Source organism: Lampetra planeri, chromosome 68, assembly GCF_965212315.1.
Source record: "Lampetra planeri chromosome 68, kcLamPlan1.2.h2, whole genome shotgun sequence".
NCBI classification, from domain to species: domain Eukaryota; kingdom Metazoa; phylum Chordata; class Hyperoartia; order Petromyzontiformes; family Petromyzontidae; genus Lampetra; species Lampetra planeri.
The window spans coordinates 1,228,866-1,243,934 of record NC_136173.1 but is presented as its reverse complement, the minus strand read 5'-3'; the positions used below and the strand labels follow the sequence as shown (position 1 = coordinate 1,243,934).

The 15,069-nt window shown below is 47.5% G+C and overlaps 1 protein-coding gene across 1 annotated transcript; it reads right to left on the bottom strand.

Annotated features, from left to right (window-relative positions):
* Positions 1-5,486: 5,486 nt before the first annotated feature.
* On the bottom strand, positions 5,487-14,917 carry LOC144737362 (tubulin beta-4B chain). The gene is made up of 6 exons (XM_078620030.1): positions 14,763-14,917; positions 11,673-11,781; positions 7,978-8,088; positions 7,198-7,442; positions 6,305-6,907; positions 5,487-5,825 (listed from the first exon to the last, which is right to left on the bottom strand). Exons 1-6 carry the CDS (start codon positions 14,817-14,819, stop codon positions 5,613-5,615), a joined length of 1,338 nt encoding a protein of 445 aa, XP_078476156.1. The 5' UTR covers positions 14,820-14,917; the 3' UTR covers positions 5,487-5,612.
* Between the last annotated feature and the right edge of the window lie 152 nt (positions 14,918-15,069).

The following is a 15,069-nucleotide window of genomic DNA, read 5'->3' as shown; positions in this document are numbered from 1 at the left end:
ACCTAGAGGAGGCCTTCGTCCAGCAGCCTCTAAATTACTCACTATTTTATTCCCAAATGATTCATATAATTACGCTTGTTAATTAAACTGTTTTATTTGACCAGGTAAGGTCCACTGAGCTGTGCAGCTCTTTTTCAAGGCGACCTGGCAATCACAAATTACAGTTCTACGAAGTGGCTTATCATCACGTGGAAATGTATAGCAGCCATTTGGCTGCTATACATTCTCTAAACGCACGTTGATTCTAAATGTAGAAAATAAAAACCGAAGTAACCGAAGAAAAATCCACGATACCACGGGGAGAACATGCAAACTCTAAATATACAGCAGCAGGCATCAGGGTCGAATTCGAACCCACACCCTCCTGCATACCATAAAAGCCTTGCAGAGTCTCAAGACTTTCAGGAGGCTCCTGCCACGTACGCATGTCAGAGTAGGGGGGCAATGCTGATGTCATCCTCCCAATTGAGTAATTTTCAGGTAATCTTTCGGCACTGGGATGTTTAGCCAAACACCAGTAACAATACATTATTTACTTTTCAATATTTGCATGAGAGGAAACCAGAGCTCGGAGGAAACCCATACAAACAAGGAGGAAAACATTAAATCTCCACACAGCAAGGAAGAAAATCCAAGCCCCTTCTTGGCGCCACGGTGGCGAGGCGATGTTAACTACCTCGCCTGGTCGCGTGGATTTGTGTCCAGGTCCTCCGGTTTTTCCCTCCACAGTTGAAAACATGCATTTAAGAGTATTCGGCTGATATAAATTTCCACGAGATAAGCCACTTCGTTGAGCTATCATTTGTGATAGCCAGGTCCTTGCCTGGTAAAATAAGAGAAAAATTGTTTAGTTTTTCAGTTAACACTCCACAGCCACCCTGCTGCCCACTGGGAACCTAGTTCAGTGTGAACATCGGCACTGGGGAGACAAAGGCAGCTGGGCATGGTTCTGGCTACGCTACATCTTATGAATTGTGCCAACCTTAATAGGTGCTCGCTAATGGTACTTCATCGCCATATATATAAAAGGCAAAGTTGTGATTATGTGTCTGTTCAAAATGTTTGGCGTACTTCCCGACATGCAACAAACTTGAAATTTACCATGTGCGTACTTTCCAGACTGTACACCATGCAAAAATTATAAAAACACTTATTTTTTGGGGGGGGAGCTCAATAATGCATATATTTTTTGCACGGCAAGTGAGCTGTGATGTCAAATCTGTCACGTGACCCACACATGTGGAAGCGTAACGCATTGTAGTGTAGTGATTAGCACGCCGCGCTACGAACCCGGCGACCCGAGTTCGATTCCTGCTCACGGCCACCACCGGTGACGATTATTATAACCAGTCCTGGGCCTCCCCTAGGTCGACTCAGCCTCAAACGAGTAACTGGTCTGCTGTGTGAACATCGCCACTGGGGGGACAAAGGCGGCCGTGCGTGGTGAATCCAAGTCCCGGGCAAAGCCGGGTAGCAAAGCTAGATTAATAATAAAGGCAAATTCTGTTCAAACACGGGTGTGTAAACTAACACAGGAGCGTTGTTCTCCAAGTCGGTATAATTTTTTTTATCAAGGCTCATGCGAGGCATTCGTTACAAGCCCTGGCACCAATGGCATGTCGGGGAGACGCTCCCAAAAGCCCCGGGTGGTGCTGGAACGCAGCAGAATCATCATTCCGCAATGCCAACGTCGGCGGTTGTCTGTGGTGATTGTGTCGGTGAAGCGGGTGATGGTAGCGAGCACTGACCCTAATATTGAACCCTAAGACATGCACTTGACCCATCTACTCTACTTAAACGGGAACGAGAGGCTTACTTTGGATCCATCGGCTATCACCAGTCCCAACAGATTAACATTGGAACTAAAGACTTGTGCTCCGAACCCATAGGTGAATATTAGACCCCTTACACTTAACACCAGACCCATAAACTAACGTTAAATTCAGAAGCGTACTTATTTTAACCTTTAGGGTCTCATCAGCAGTTATGGTTGTTTGGCAATATTTACCATATTTCTTTGGAAATAAGTGTACCAAATTTGTCCCCGGTGTCAATAACATTGTACAAATCCGGTCACTTGCACACTCGCCTGCCGGATTATAAGGCACGCATATCCGTAAAACTGTGCTTAAACTATTTATAATTATTCCAACTTGGCTTACTTAGGCTGGAAAGCCTGACCAGTCCCAACTCTTTCTCTTAAGGGTCCTACGTTTTTGGTGGGTGGGGCACAATGCTGCTGTGTGTAATCCCAATTGAGTAATTTGCAGGTACATTTTCAGCACTGGAGGTTTGTTACATTGTGTGTTTCCTAGCTATGGTAGAACACTCAACAACCCAGAGGAAACCCATACATAGAACAGGTGGGAAGAAAAAAACTTGCAAATAGCTGCGCAAGAAAGGCACCCGAGTCAGGAACCGAACCCAGGCGCCTTTTTTCTCGTTTAACACGTCGTAGGCTTTCGTGACCAGTATTATCCATAAGAAGTTTTTTTGGGTTCAATCGCGTAAATATAAATGTCGTTAATCTCACCACCACCACAGCCAATTAGTAAGGTCTGTCACGTAAACAAAACGTGCCAATTTGTTACTAGTTCGGTTGTGTGTTGGAGAGTAAATTAATTACAACATTTGCCATGCGAATATCGTGACGTTTCACAGGTAATTACAACAACCGGCCTCATCAGGCGACAGCCAGAGTTGTGGAGAAATCCTCCTCCTGTTTCAGATCTTAAATACCACTGCACCACCCTGCCACCCATATACAGGGGGAAATATGCATCTTGTAATCAATCCGGAGATTACGAAATATAATTTTAAAAATTTCCCCGAACGCAATCTTTTCACTCAATAGAAGACATCCTCGGTCTGTGTTTAACATTTTTTATTTTTATTTAAGAGCACAGCGATTTAAAAAAAAAATCGGGCTGAGACAGCAAGTGATGGAATAAACTCTGTTCAAAGAACGAGAACTTCTTTTTAAATGGGCACAAACAAACATTAACCCAATCTTAATTTTAGAACTTTCGTGACTGCAGGAATTATTATTTGTTTCTTTCGGTTAAGTCACGTCTAAAGATAAAATAATAAATTAAATTAAATAATAGAATATAGAAAACATTAACCCAGGCTTCCATTTTCCAAATTCGCAAATGATATACAGTAATCCCTCGCCACTTCGCGGTTCAAGTTTCGCGGCCTCAGTGCATCGCGGATTTTTCGAACTGATTTAAAGGCCTCATTATACCTGTGCAGTAACACCATCATCATCATCATCATCATTCATCATCACATTCATCGAACTGCACAGGTCTGTCATCGTCGTCATTGTCATCGTCATTGTCATTACTGGAGTCAAGTCTCAAGATACTACTGTCATTGGTGAGTGTAGAACACCATAATACGTATCGTATGAGAGAGAGAGAGTGAATTTATAATATTAAGGTTTTATAATTAAATAGATTTAAGTAAAATATATATATAAAGTATAAATATACATATTTTAAACATTCTGGTACCCACACACACATATACGGAAATTCCTAGGGGGCCAATCCTACTTCGTGGATTTTCACCTATCACGAGGGGTTCCGGTCCCCATTAACCGCGATAAACGAGGGATCACTGTAAAGCAATTGTCTAGATTGTCAGAGGCAAAAAAGTTTTCTTTGCTGGTTTAAATGCCTAATTTAAGTTGATGCTTTTCACAAACGTCTTCTCTTCCAACAGGCAAATGCTAATGCTTGTTACGCATTTACAAATGCATTTTTAGATGCCGAGTGCCATTTTCCAAAACCAAACCTGGCACAGTTCATTCGACTGCTAAGTTTACCACGCCAGGTATTGCTAAGAGAATTTCAAGGTGGAGCTGAAGTTGACATGAGACGTGGAATTTGTCGGCGAAAATTAAATCCTGGGTGAAACTCGCAAAACACCAAAAAAAATGGAATGGAGTCGGTTTCTCTGTCGATGGATTGGACACGCAAGCAACCAACGATCTCTCATACAGTGGGGACCACTCACCGTGCAACACTAAGCCCTCTAAATCTTCCCGTGGGCAGCAGCCTCATTAGAACTGAGGGGGGGGGGGGGATTTGAAGGCTCTGAGTGAGAGGGAAGAATGAAAGGACCATGTGGCAAAGCAGCCTCTTCTGTAACACTGGATTTTTTTGGCGAGTTTTGAGCAAAATAAATTATGAATGATTATACGGTTGTGGGAGTTTCATGTTACAGGCTCTGCCCAATCATCAGTAGGGTGAGAGGGATGGAGGCGCACTGGGGCTGCGGGGGACATGCATGACCCCAGTTTTCGAGTTAGGGCTACATTATAAAAGTCGGGGCTTTAGATGGTTGGTTGGGTCACCTCATCGGCTGGATGCGAATGACAGCTCGTCAGTATCCTGACAGAATCCCCTAAGTGGTCAAGGTGTCTATGTATTGGGCAGTCGTTTATTAAAACTTGCTTATGCAGGAAAAGCCTCATCGAGTTTCACTTTTAGGGGTGGGTCCTGCCAATTGTTTATAACGGGGGGGGGGGGGTGGGGGGGGTTGATTGCTATGTGCAATTCCAATTTAATACAGGCTCTGCCCAACCGGCAATGGAGGATTCCTCCACAAATCTGGCTGTCGCCTGATGATGCCGGTTGTAATTATTGGCAAAACGTCATACTCAGATTGTAAATGTTGTGGACTTACTCTACAACACCGGTTGGTGCTGTACTAGTAACGAATTGGCATGTTCTGTTAACATGACAAACCTTACTAATTGGCTGTGTCGGGTGGTGGCGGGTTTAACAACACATTTATATTTACGCGATCTAACCCAAAAAAACTAGTATTATGGATATTGGTCACGAAAGCCTACTACGTGTTAATCCAATTGAATAAGTTGAGGTTAATTGAACCATGACATTGGCCACACAATGGCTTGCTCTTGCTAGCGACGTCACGGGATCTTTAACGTCCGCTGCGAAGCAGACGGCGCGTTGACACATTGTTTTTATGATTGTCACATCCGCTGGAAACGAGCAGGGCGGCTGGTGGTTTTTAAACCGTGAACCTCTGCACCAAACGCGCTGCCGGCGTGCCACGTCACCACCCAGGAAACCCTGGGTGAGGATGCTCGCCGCTTGGCCTAAGTGAGTGGGGTGTTGCGTGCGACTGGAGCGTGCGTGCGAGTGTGCATCACCACTCTTGTGTGTGTGTGGGGATTAAAACCACCTGGGATGTTTCTCTATCAAGTCAAGGCTTTAACAACACAATAATGTGCACTGTGTGCATAATAAGCTCTTAGACTTAACTAAGCTATCAGGTGAGCTAGTGGGTGACAGATTCAGTTATTAAGCAGGTGGGTGAGAGTGGGTGATGGTGAATGTACACACACACACACCTACTACATATACTAGGTGTGTGTGTGTACATATGCCAGCCGTGCGTACGTATGCCAGCCGCGTGTACGTATGCCAGCAGTGCGTACGTATGCTAGGTGTGTGTACGTATGCTAGGTGCGTGTACGTATGCTAGGTGCGTGTACGTATGCTAGGTGTGAGTGCTGGCAGCCATGTGGGTGGTGTTGAGCGCTGGCCTTGGCTGCGTCGTCGCCGTCATCCCTCTCAGGCGGCCTCCTCCTCGCCCTCCTCCTCGAACTCTCCCTCCTCCTCGGCCGTGGCGTCCTGGTATTGCTGGTACTCGGAGACAAGGTCGTTCATGTTGCTCTCCGCCTCGGTGAACTCCATCTCGTCCATGCCCTCGCCCGTGTACCAGTGCAGGAAGGCCTTGCGGCGGAACATGGCCGTGAACTGCTCGGAGATTCGCTTGAACAGCTCCTGCACACGCAAAGGGGGGGGGGGGCGCAGGGATACATGGGGATACAGGAGACACGGGGAGAGACATTAAGACAGACACAGTGAGGCATGGCGATACACCTCAAGGAAGCCTTACAAGATGGATTTTCAGGAGGGCCCTGCCAAGTTTTTGCAGTAGGAGGCGATGTCACGATTTATTCATTTACAGGTAATATTTCAGCACTGGGATGTTTGGCCGATACCAGTTACATTGCATTTTTTTTTTAATATGGGAAAAAAATAGATGAACCAAAAGGAAACGCGTGCAAAACAGTGGGAGAATGTTGTCCCATACGGGAATCAAACCCAACAGTGACAACACTACACCACCCTGTTACCCTCCCCTTCTCTACTCTCCCTTGCTGCTCTCCTCTCACCCCCCCTGGTCCCCCCTCTCGTCATCCTCCCTCGTCCCCCCACCTCGTCCCCCCACCTCGTCCCCCTCCTCCCCGCCTTCTCACCTGGATGGCCGTGCTGTTGCCGATGAAGGTGGCGGACATCTTGAGGCCCCGGGGTGGGATGTCGCACACGGCCGTCTTCACGTTGTTGGGGATCCACTCGACGAAATAGCTGCTGTTCTTGTTCTGCACGTTCAGCATCTGCTCGTCCACCTCCTTCATGGACATGCGGCCGCGGAAGATGGCGGCCACCGTAAGGTAGCGACCGTGCCGCGGGTCGCACGCCGCCATCATGTTTTTGGCGTCGAACATCTGCTGGGTGAGCTCGGGCACGGTGAGTGCGCGGTATTGCTGCGAGCCGCGGCTGGTGAGCGGCGCGAAGCCCGGCATGAAGAAGTGCAGGCGCGGGAAGGGCACCATGTTGACGGCGAGCTTGCGCAGGTCGGCGTTGAGCTGGCCCGGGAAGCGCAGGCAGGTGGTGACACCGCTCATGGTGGCCGACACCAGGTGGTTGAGGTCGCCGTACGTGGGCGTCGTGAGTTTGAGGGTGCGGAAGCAGATGTCGTAGAGCGCCTCGTTATCGATGCAGTATGTCTCGTCCGTGTTCTCCACCAGCTGGTGCACCGACAGTGTCGCGTTGTACGGCTCCACCACCGTGTCCGACACCTGCGCGGGAGGAGTAGGAGATTAAGGGGATGAGCGAGCGGCTTGGTGAGGGTCCGGGTAAGTGGACAAGTCTATGGATGCGGGAGCTCTCGGCCTGGGAGCCATAGGCAGTGTTCGTGCTCGTGTGTAAAGTCGAGCATCAGGGCCACTTCTGTAGTCTCCTCATCCTCCATCTACTCCCCTGTTGCCCCTCACCTTGACAGAACACTACGCTCAACATGCTTATCATGTGGCCAGGGTGATTACCAGTGTTGTCATCATGGTTAGTACTATAGTACTAGTAGTCTCACCTTGGGAGAGGGCACCACACTGAAGGTGTTCATGATGCGGTCGGGGTACTCCTCGCGGATCTTGCTGATGAGCAGGGTGCCCATGCCCGAGCCGGTGCCGCCACCCAGCGAGTGCGTCAGCTGGAAGCCCTGCAGGCAGTCGCAGCTCTCCGCCTCCTTGCGCACCACGTCCAGCACCGAGTCCACCAACTCTGCGCCTTCCGTGTAGTGGCCCTTGGCCCAGTTGTTACCCGCACCGCTCTGGCCTAGGATGGTCAGCGATAACGTATAGGACAGACAAGGTGTCAGTGAAACAGGCAGTCAAGCAGGGAGGGAGCTAGACAGGGAGGCAGAGAGGGATACAGAGACAGGCAGAGACAGACAATATGCAGACATGCAGATAGTTGGGAAGGGTGAGAAAGATGAACAGATGAGAGAGGGTGGATTTCCTGGAGAAATCCGATGAGCCATGAAGCTCTTTTCACAGATGTTCAGGAGGCGTTAGACTAACGATAAGTCCAATATAATATCTACGTCTCAAAGTTTTAGCGTGTGTGATCCTAATTGAGCAATATGTAGGTACATTTTCAGCATTGGGATATTTGGCCAAAGCCATTATCATTGTGTTTTTTTCATATTTTGGCTATGAAAGATAACCGGACACACACTGAGACAGATACACATTCGTAGAAATACACATGCACACAAAGATCCCCCTATATAGCCGTAAGAGACTGTTGGGGAAATTGCTGGTAGCGAACACACAAACACTTATGCATATACACAGACATGCTCACTCACCAAAGACGAAGTTGTCTGGCCTGAAGATCTGTCCGAAGGGGCCGGACCTCACCGAGTCCATCGTCCCAGGCTCAAGATCCACAAGGATGGCGCGAGGCACATACTTTCCCCCTGCACGAGAAAGAGAGACACAAAAACGAAACTATAGACTAAACAATTTTTTATTTTACCAGGTGAGGCCCACTGAGCTATGTAGCTCTTTTTCAGAAGTGACCTGACTGTGGCTTACCCCGTGGAAATTTAGAGTAGCAGCCAAATACTCGAAGCACATGATTCTAAACGTGGAGTGAAAAACTAGAGGACCCGGAGAGAAATCCACGTGACCGTGGCCAGAGAGACACGCAAACTCCAAATAAACAGCAGGTGTCAGGGTCTGGATCGAACTCACGACCTACTGTATACCAGGCGAGGTAGTTAACATCTCGCCACCACGGCACAAGATGGGGTTCTTCTCAACAGTGGCACAACAAGTCGTGGTCTCCTATTCCAGCATGATCCATCAACCCCCCCCCCCACCTCCAAGCCAATGCCTGGCTTAAAGTGAAGAATTTTACCGCGGCTATTGCACCTGGTCAATTAGCTGAGTTGTAATTGTTATTATTATTCTACTTGTTTACCCAGAAAAGCCACAATGCGTCTCAAAACTATTTTAGGAGGATCCTGCCGAGTAGGGGGCGATGTTGCTGCTGTGTTTAATCCCAATTGATCAATTTGAGAATTAGGACGTTAGGTCAATACCAGTGACATTGTATGGGATCTTTTTGCCTCAGGAGAAAACCAGGGAACCCGGAGCAAACCTACGCAGAACACGGGGAAGACATACAAACTCCATGTAGAAAGGCAACCAAGTCGGGAATGTCTGTATCCTGAACTTATTTTGCACCATACGTAGCCAACGGTGCTAATCGGAGGTGTGGCGTAAGGACAACAAACTAAGCACAAAAAGCTCTAAAAAAATGAGTTTTCAATCGAGTACAGTGGGGTAATGTATAGTACAGTATATCGTAGTGTACAGTGTAGTGTGTGTAGTGTATAGTGTAGTATGTTGAACTTCTTTCGCACTGTACGTACCTAACCATGCTAATTGGGGGTGTGGCGTATAGACAACCAACTAAACCCAAAAAACTTTTTAAAGAAATTAGTTTGTCAATCTAGATGATTTAAAAGTGCCATAGCTCCCAGTGGCTTCCTAATATCGGAAGGAAGAGCGGCCGTCACCACTGTACTGCCACCCCTACCATCCTGTACAGTGGAGATTTCAACAGAACCAAGGCCATAGTGAGAGCAGACGGACCGAGCACTAATCCGGATTACAGCCAAGGCACCTGCTGTGCCTTGGCTATGCGTGGAATCTTGTGCAAGTGGCAGGCTGCAGGAGATGATACAGCAAGTAGGCAGCTGACAAGTCTAAAATGTGGGTCTGTAGGAGGGAACTGCAGGGAACATTGCTATGTGGATGCTGTTTACTCAGAAACCTACTTGCTCATAATAGAGGTGGTTGGGTTAGAGCACGTAAACAATTGTTCTCAGTGCCCTAAGAACAATTGTTTAAGGGCACTTTATAAATTACTAGCAGGAAGTACCCGGCGTTGCCCGGGGGAAAAATATATTTAAAACTTCTCAAAACTTAAAAACATAACACATACAAATGAAAAGAAAACTTTGATCATTATCTCATTAATTAAAATTAAAATAAAACCCAACGCGCGGTGGAAAAAAATACTAACGCTCGCGTGCCAAGATTGGATTCTTTAAATCGCGCAAAGGTATTGAAGGTTGGAGATTTCTTTAGAATCGGCCTATTTCCGTATAATCGATACCACAAACGCTCACCAGATATCGATTCTCGCCAGTCCTGTATGCGGGTTAACGCCACACACTTCATGGTCATTTACCCCCCCTCCCCCAAAAATACAAAAGTTAATTTTTATACTTTTTGCATTGTGTAGTCTGGAAGCTACCCACATGCCAAATTTCAAGTTTGTTGCATGTCGGGAAGTATGCTAAACATTTCGAACAGACACATATATTCACAAATTTCCCTTTTACATATATAGATAAATAAGCGCACAACTTTATCGACGATGAACGTTTGAGAGAGAGAACAAGGCGATTCGGTGTTGATTCCCAGAATCTATTCGGTGTTGATTCCCAGAATCGACTTGGCCCCCACCGACACGACTTTGCCATTTGTTTCGCGATGTTTTGCGACGACGACAATTTCCCATTATCCCCACATACGCTATCATATCATACTCTTATATAAGAACGCAACTTTATCTGTGATGAACGCTGCACTCCGTCGTTTTCATGCAGGGGGAGCTGCAAACCTACGCGCCCCCTGCATGAACGACGGAGGCACAGGGACAGACGTTCGATTACATTGAAATTGATCTGCAGACGGCGGTCTTCTCGCATGGCCAGCTCTGTCGCCTCATCTCGATCCCGTAATTCCAAACAGGTGAAAGTCCACATCGAACCGAACCCCCAGCAAGGCCATCTAATTAACGATGAGAGAAAATTCACACGAAATGTCGTTTTCAATTAAGTATTCCAGATGTAAAATGATAAGCTTTTAATGAAGAAATACAATTATCGAATTCAAAACATAATACAATTCAAAGATGTTTCATTTTAAAACTTCAAAACGCAGCATCGGGTGCTTGCGTGAATGCATCATTCAAGTGCAATTTTTTTCGTGACTTTCCTGGCCGAAGGCCGTAAATGGTTATACATGCGTTGTTAAACCCGCCACCACCCAACACAGCCAATTAGTAAGGTTGTCACAAAACCCACAATATTTACCATCGCCTGTAATTACAACCAGCCTCATCAGGCGCCTGAGTTGATGAACTAGTAACTAATTGGCATGTTTTGTTTACGTGACAAACCTTACTAATTGGCTGTGACAGGTGATGGCGGGTTTAACGAGACACTTATATTCACGTGATCTAACCTAAAACACCTCTCTTATGGATATTGGTCGCGAAATCCTACGTGTTCAACTAACCTACTTGCTGTACTGCTATATACTGCGGTCAATATGTATTTGCCAGGGCTAAGAAGTCATCCCTCACCTCATGGCAAAACTGCCACTCCCATCTCCCAATGATCCATCAACCACAACCTCCAGATTAAAGATAATACAAGAAAATACAAAGCACAGCTTTGCCGAATGAAGGCTTCCCCCACTCTTGCTGGTGAAGGGGATTGTTTGACCATACTTCACTGTGCCGGTCAGTGTAGGTTGGTTAAAGGTGGAACCCACCATCTCCTGGCCACAATGCAGCCCAGCAGTATGTCTGGGCATGTATGTACTATTATTATTTTGATTATTCAGGAAACCTTGAGCCAGGAAAGCTCAATAACCTTTTTCAAGAGTTTTACAGTAGGAGAAAAAACATTTTTTGTTTAAGCCCAAATTATTAATTTGTTGGTAAACGTTTGAGCATGAGCATGTTGTGGCCAATAGCAGTTAGACCGTACGTGTTTTATTTGGTATGCGAGGAAACTGGAGAAACCTGAAGGAACCCATGCAGCACAGGAGAAAACACAAACTCCACAGAGAGGCACCCGAGTCAGGAATCGAACATAGGCGTTTTCTTGCTGCGAGGCACGAGCGTACCACCGCTGCGTGGCACCAGCAGGGTTCATGAAGCGCGATTCATTGCTATCGCTACCGTATGAAGACTCACCCGACGCCTCGTTGTAGTAGACATTGATCCTCTCCAGCTGGAGGTCGCTGTCCCCATGGTACGTGCCCGTGGGGTCAATCCCGTGCTCGTCGCTGATCACCTCCCAGAACTATGCGACAGGGCAGAGGCAAAGGTGGCAACGGGCACCATCAGGAAAGGCACAAAACGCTTCGTATCACGAGTGGCCCATGAATAAATTTGATATTGGTGCAATCGTTCCTGAAAGCGCAACGCTATCACGAAGATATGTGCTCTTGTTTCGCATAGTGCGAGCATGTGGATGTTGAACTTCTTTCGCATCGTACGCAGCCAACCATGCTAATCAGAGGTGTAGGGGAAGGACAACAAACTACACACAGCAACATCGCACAGGCAATGTTACTCTGTGAAATTCCACTTGAGGAATTTTCAGGAAATTTTTCAGCATTGTTTTTTTTTTCAGCTATGGGAAGAAACCCATTCAGAGGGGGGAGAACATAAACTCCTCTCACACTCTCTCGCAAACACTCACACATTCACATACCACACACTGTAGTATGGGGGGGGGGACCGTGCAAACGGAGAAGGAACTCCGCTGCGAGGAGCAAATGCTACCACAGCACTTGCCTGCAGCCCCCTTAAAGGTGAGCGTGGCCACGAGCTCACTGGAGAGCTCCTGCCACACATTTTACCACAAGAGCAGAGCGCTGCCCCCTTCCCACCGCTCCCCCTTTAATCTGAGCTGCAGGATCTAATCACCCCTCAGCAAGTGCCGAGTGGATGTCCTGGAAAAAACGCAGGGTGGCCTGGGGATGGGCGATACGGACCGTGGCTGTGGGTAGTTGCTGCATCCGCTGCAACATGGCCATTTAGCTGCTCACGCGCATTCATCACAATAAGCATCTTGTCCTTCATGAATACACTCTGCGCCAACTACTCAGAGGATGACACAGCAACATTGGCCCCTACTGGGAGACAAATGCCCCACTTTTGCATCACCTTATGCCACGTTGTGGCAAGGATTGCCACTCAAGGATTGGCCTACTAAGTCATTCTAGGCAAGGTAAAACCTACAGCTGACCTCGTAAGGCGTAAAAGAAATTCTCTCGAGACACAAAGGCCTATGTGTGTATGCCACGCAGGGACAGCTGTCAGTGGAGGTGTCCTTTCCAGTGTTTGAGATGTGATGCGAGTCGCACGTCGCGGGAAAAGTACTCCGAGATGCCGTGGTGTAAAAAGGGGGCAGCCCTATCAACAACAATTGATGACTGATCCACTGCTGTGTCATCCAGCAGTGCATTAATTTGTTTCCATCCAGGGAAAAGGCCGCCCCAGGGCATGAAAACTCTGCGTCGATGAGATGATGCAATTAACATTGCAATGAAACCAAATCAAACTTTGCTTCTCTTCCTGGTGAGCGTACCACAGGATGATTTATTATAATTCTGCTCACCTACCCAGGAATGATTAACGGGGTCTCAAGTCTTCTTCAGGAGGATCTTGCCATATTTTTCGCAGCAGGGGGGGGCGATGTTGCTGCTGTGTGACCCCAAATTACTAATTTGTAGGTAATTTTTTATTTGAAGCTTTCGTGACTGCAGGGACCCATACTCTTTGGTTCTTTCGGTAAAGTCACGTAGGTAGAAATTGTTTTACGCGACTTTAACAAAAGAACCAAAGAGTATGTGTTGTCTATATTTATTTAAAGTTGCGCATTTTGATGTGATGTCACATTTCTCACCCCCCCCCCCTCGTCACACATCGTCACAAATGTCTGACCCCCCCCCCCAGGCGCGTGACGTAATTTATGGACGACCCATATACGAAAAAAAGGACCGTACTGTTACCGAACTGCCTTGCCACCCTTGCCGCTCGGTGACCCAGAGATGGCACCCGGCCCACGGCGGGAAGGCTCGAGGGGAGTAGAGGGGAGTAGTGGGGGGGTTTAGTGGGGGGGGTGAATGTGAAGTGGGGGGTGGAACGGGGGGCGGAGAGGGAGGAAAGTGGTGGGGGCGAAGCGAGGAGGGGGGTGAAGCAGTGGGATGCAGCGGGGGGGGGGGCGGTGAAGGGGAGAGGTGAAGCGGGGGAGGGGGGGATGAAGGGGGGCTAGGGTGGATGAAGGGGGGGGATGGATGAAGGAGGGGGGATGAAGGGGGGGGGGATGAAGGGGGGGGGGGGTTAAGGGGTGGGGGGGATCTCCCGCCACCGCCCGCGCTCTGCCGCCGCCGTGCTCACTGCAGCACGGGGCCGCATCTCGCTCCCTATTGGCTCGCTGGAATCTGGGCACTGCCAGTCATATTCTTTGGTTCTTTCTGTTAAGTCACGTAGATAAAAAAAACAATTCACGTGATTATTTTTGTTACGATTATTTGTAATTTCGCATAATTTAATGATAGAAACTTGACCGGGTTTTGGTCGAGTTCGTGTTTTTTTTACGATCTTCATGGACACTTGGGAGGCCGAATTCCGAGACTTAACAAATAATCGCTTGACTCATTGGTGTGACTTTCTAAGCAGGTAAAAAGCGAACAAACGCTTCCGATACACCCTGGTCGAAAAAGACCGTGACTTTTATTTTTAGCAGGTGATTAAAATATAAATTCGGTAGCAATGAGCAGTCAACACCAAGCCTTCAATTCGACCCGTTTCCAGATTTTAATTCAGCATTATTCGCTGTTAAATGCTGTACCGGCGTAAACTGTATCGGCTTCATTTGGCAAAATTACGATTCCTCGAGTCGTTGCAATACCGCGTTACTTGCTGGCACTGGATGGTGTTATTTATACCGCTTTGCCATCTATGTCCAGCCTTATGAATCACTTTTCATCTTAGCACGTGCATAATTGCGTTTTTTTTTTAAACACAAATTTACGTGCTGAAAATGTAGTTTATACAATGCGCTTATTGTCAGCGACGTTACACACACGACGCCTCTCGCATCTCAGTTTAATCTCTCGGGTTAAATAAAAGACGTACGGAAGACATTTACGTTCCCTGACAGAGGTTCAGAATGCAAAGCTCCATCCACACTTTTAATTCTCACACAACGAAGCAGCAACAGCGGTATTAATATGTGCGCAAAATGCCGTTTTGAAAACAACGGTTACTAACCTTCGCCCCGATCTGGTTGCCGCACTGGCCAGCTTGCAGGTGCACAATCTCGCGCATTTTTGTGAGTAACTTAACTTAAAGTAATGCTTGGAATTAGTCAAAGTTGTTTGACCCTTCAGCGGCACCTCACAAATCTCTTGCACTGGCGGGCAGTGGGGAGCCCGCCACCTCATTATATAAGGACCCCATCACCGGAATCCCCGCGACCCCATTGGTTAAAGAAAAACTACTGTGACGTGACCGTCGATCGCCACGCTCCCATTGGGCGAGGCTCGCCGCGCTCGCCCTCCCACCCTGTGAAATCAAA

Coding starts and splice junctions, on each gene's coding strand:
- LOC144737362 (XM_078620030.1), bottom strand. CDS start 14,819: ATGCGCGAGATTGTGCACCTGCAAGCTGGCCAGTGCGGCAACCAGATC. Junction 7,443..7,977: donor GCCAGACAACTTCGTCTTTG/GTGAGTGAGCAT, acceptor TGACCATCCTAG/GCCAGAGCGGTGCGGGTAAC. Junction 5,826..6,304: donor GCAACAGCACGGCCATCCAG/GTGAGAAGGCGG, acceptor TTGCGTGTGCAG/GAGCTGTTCAAGCGAATCTC.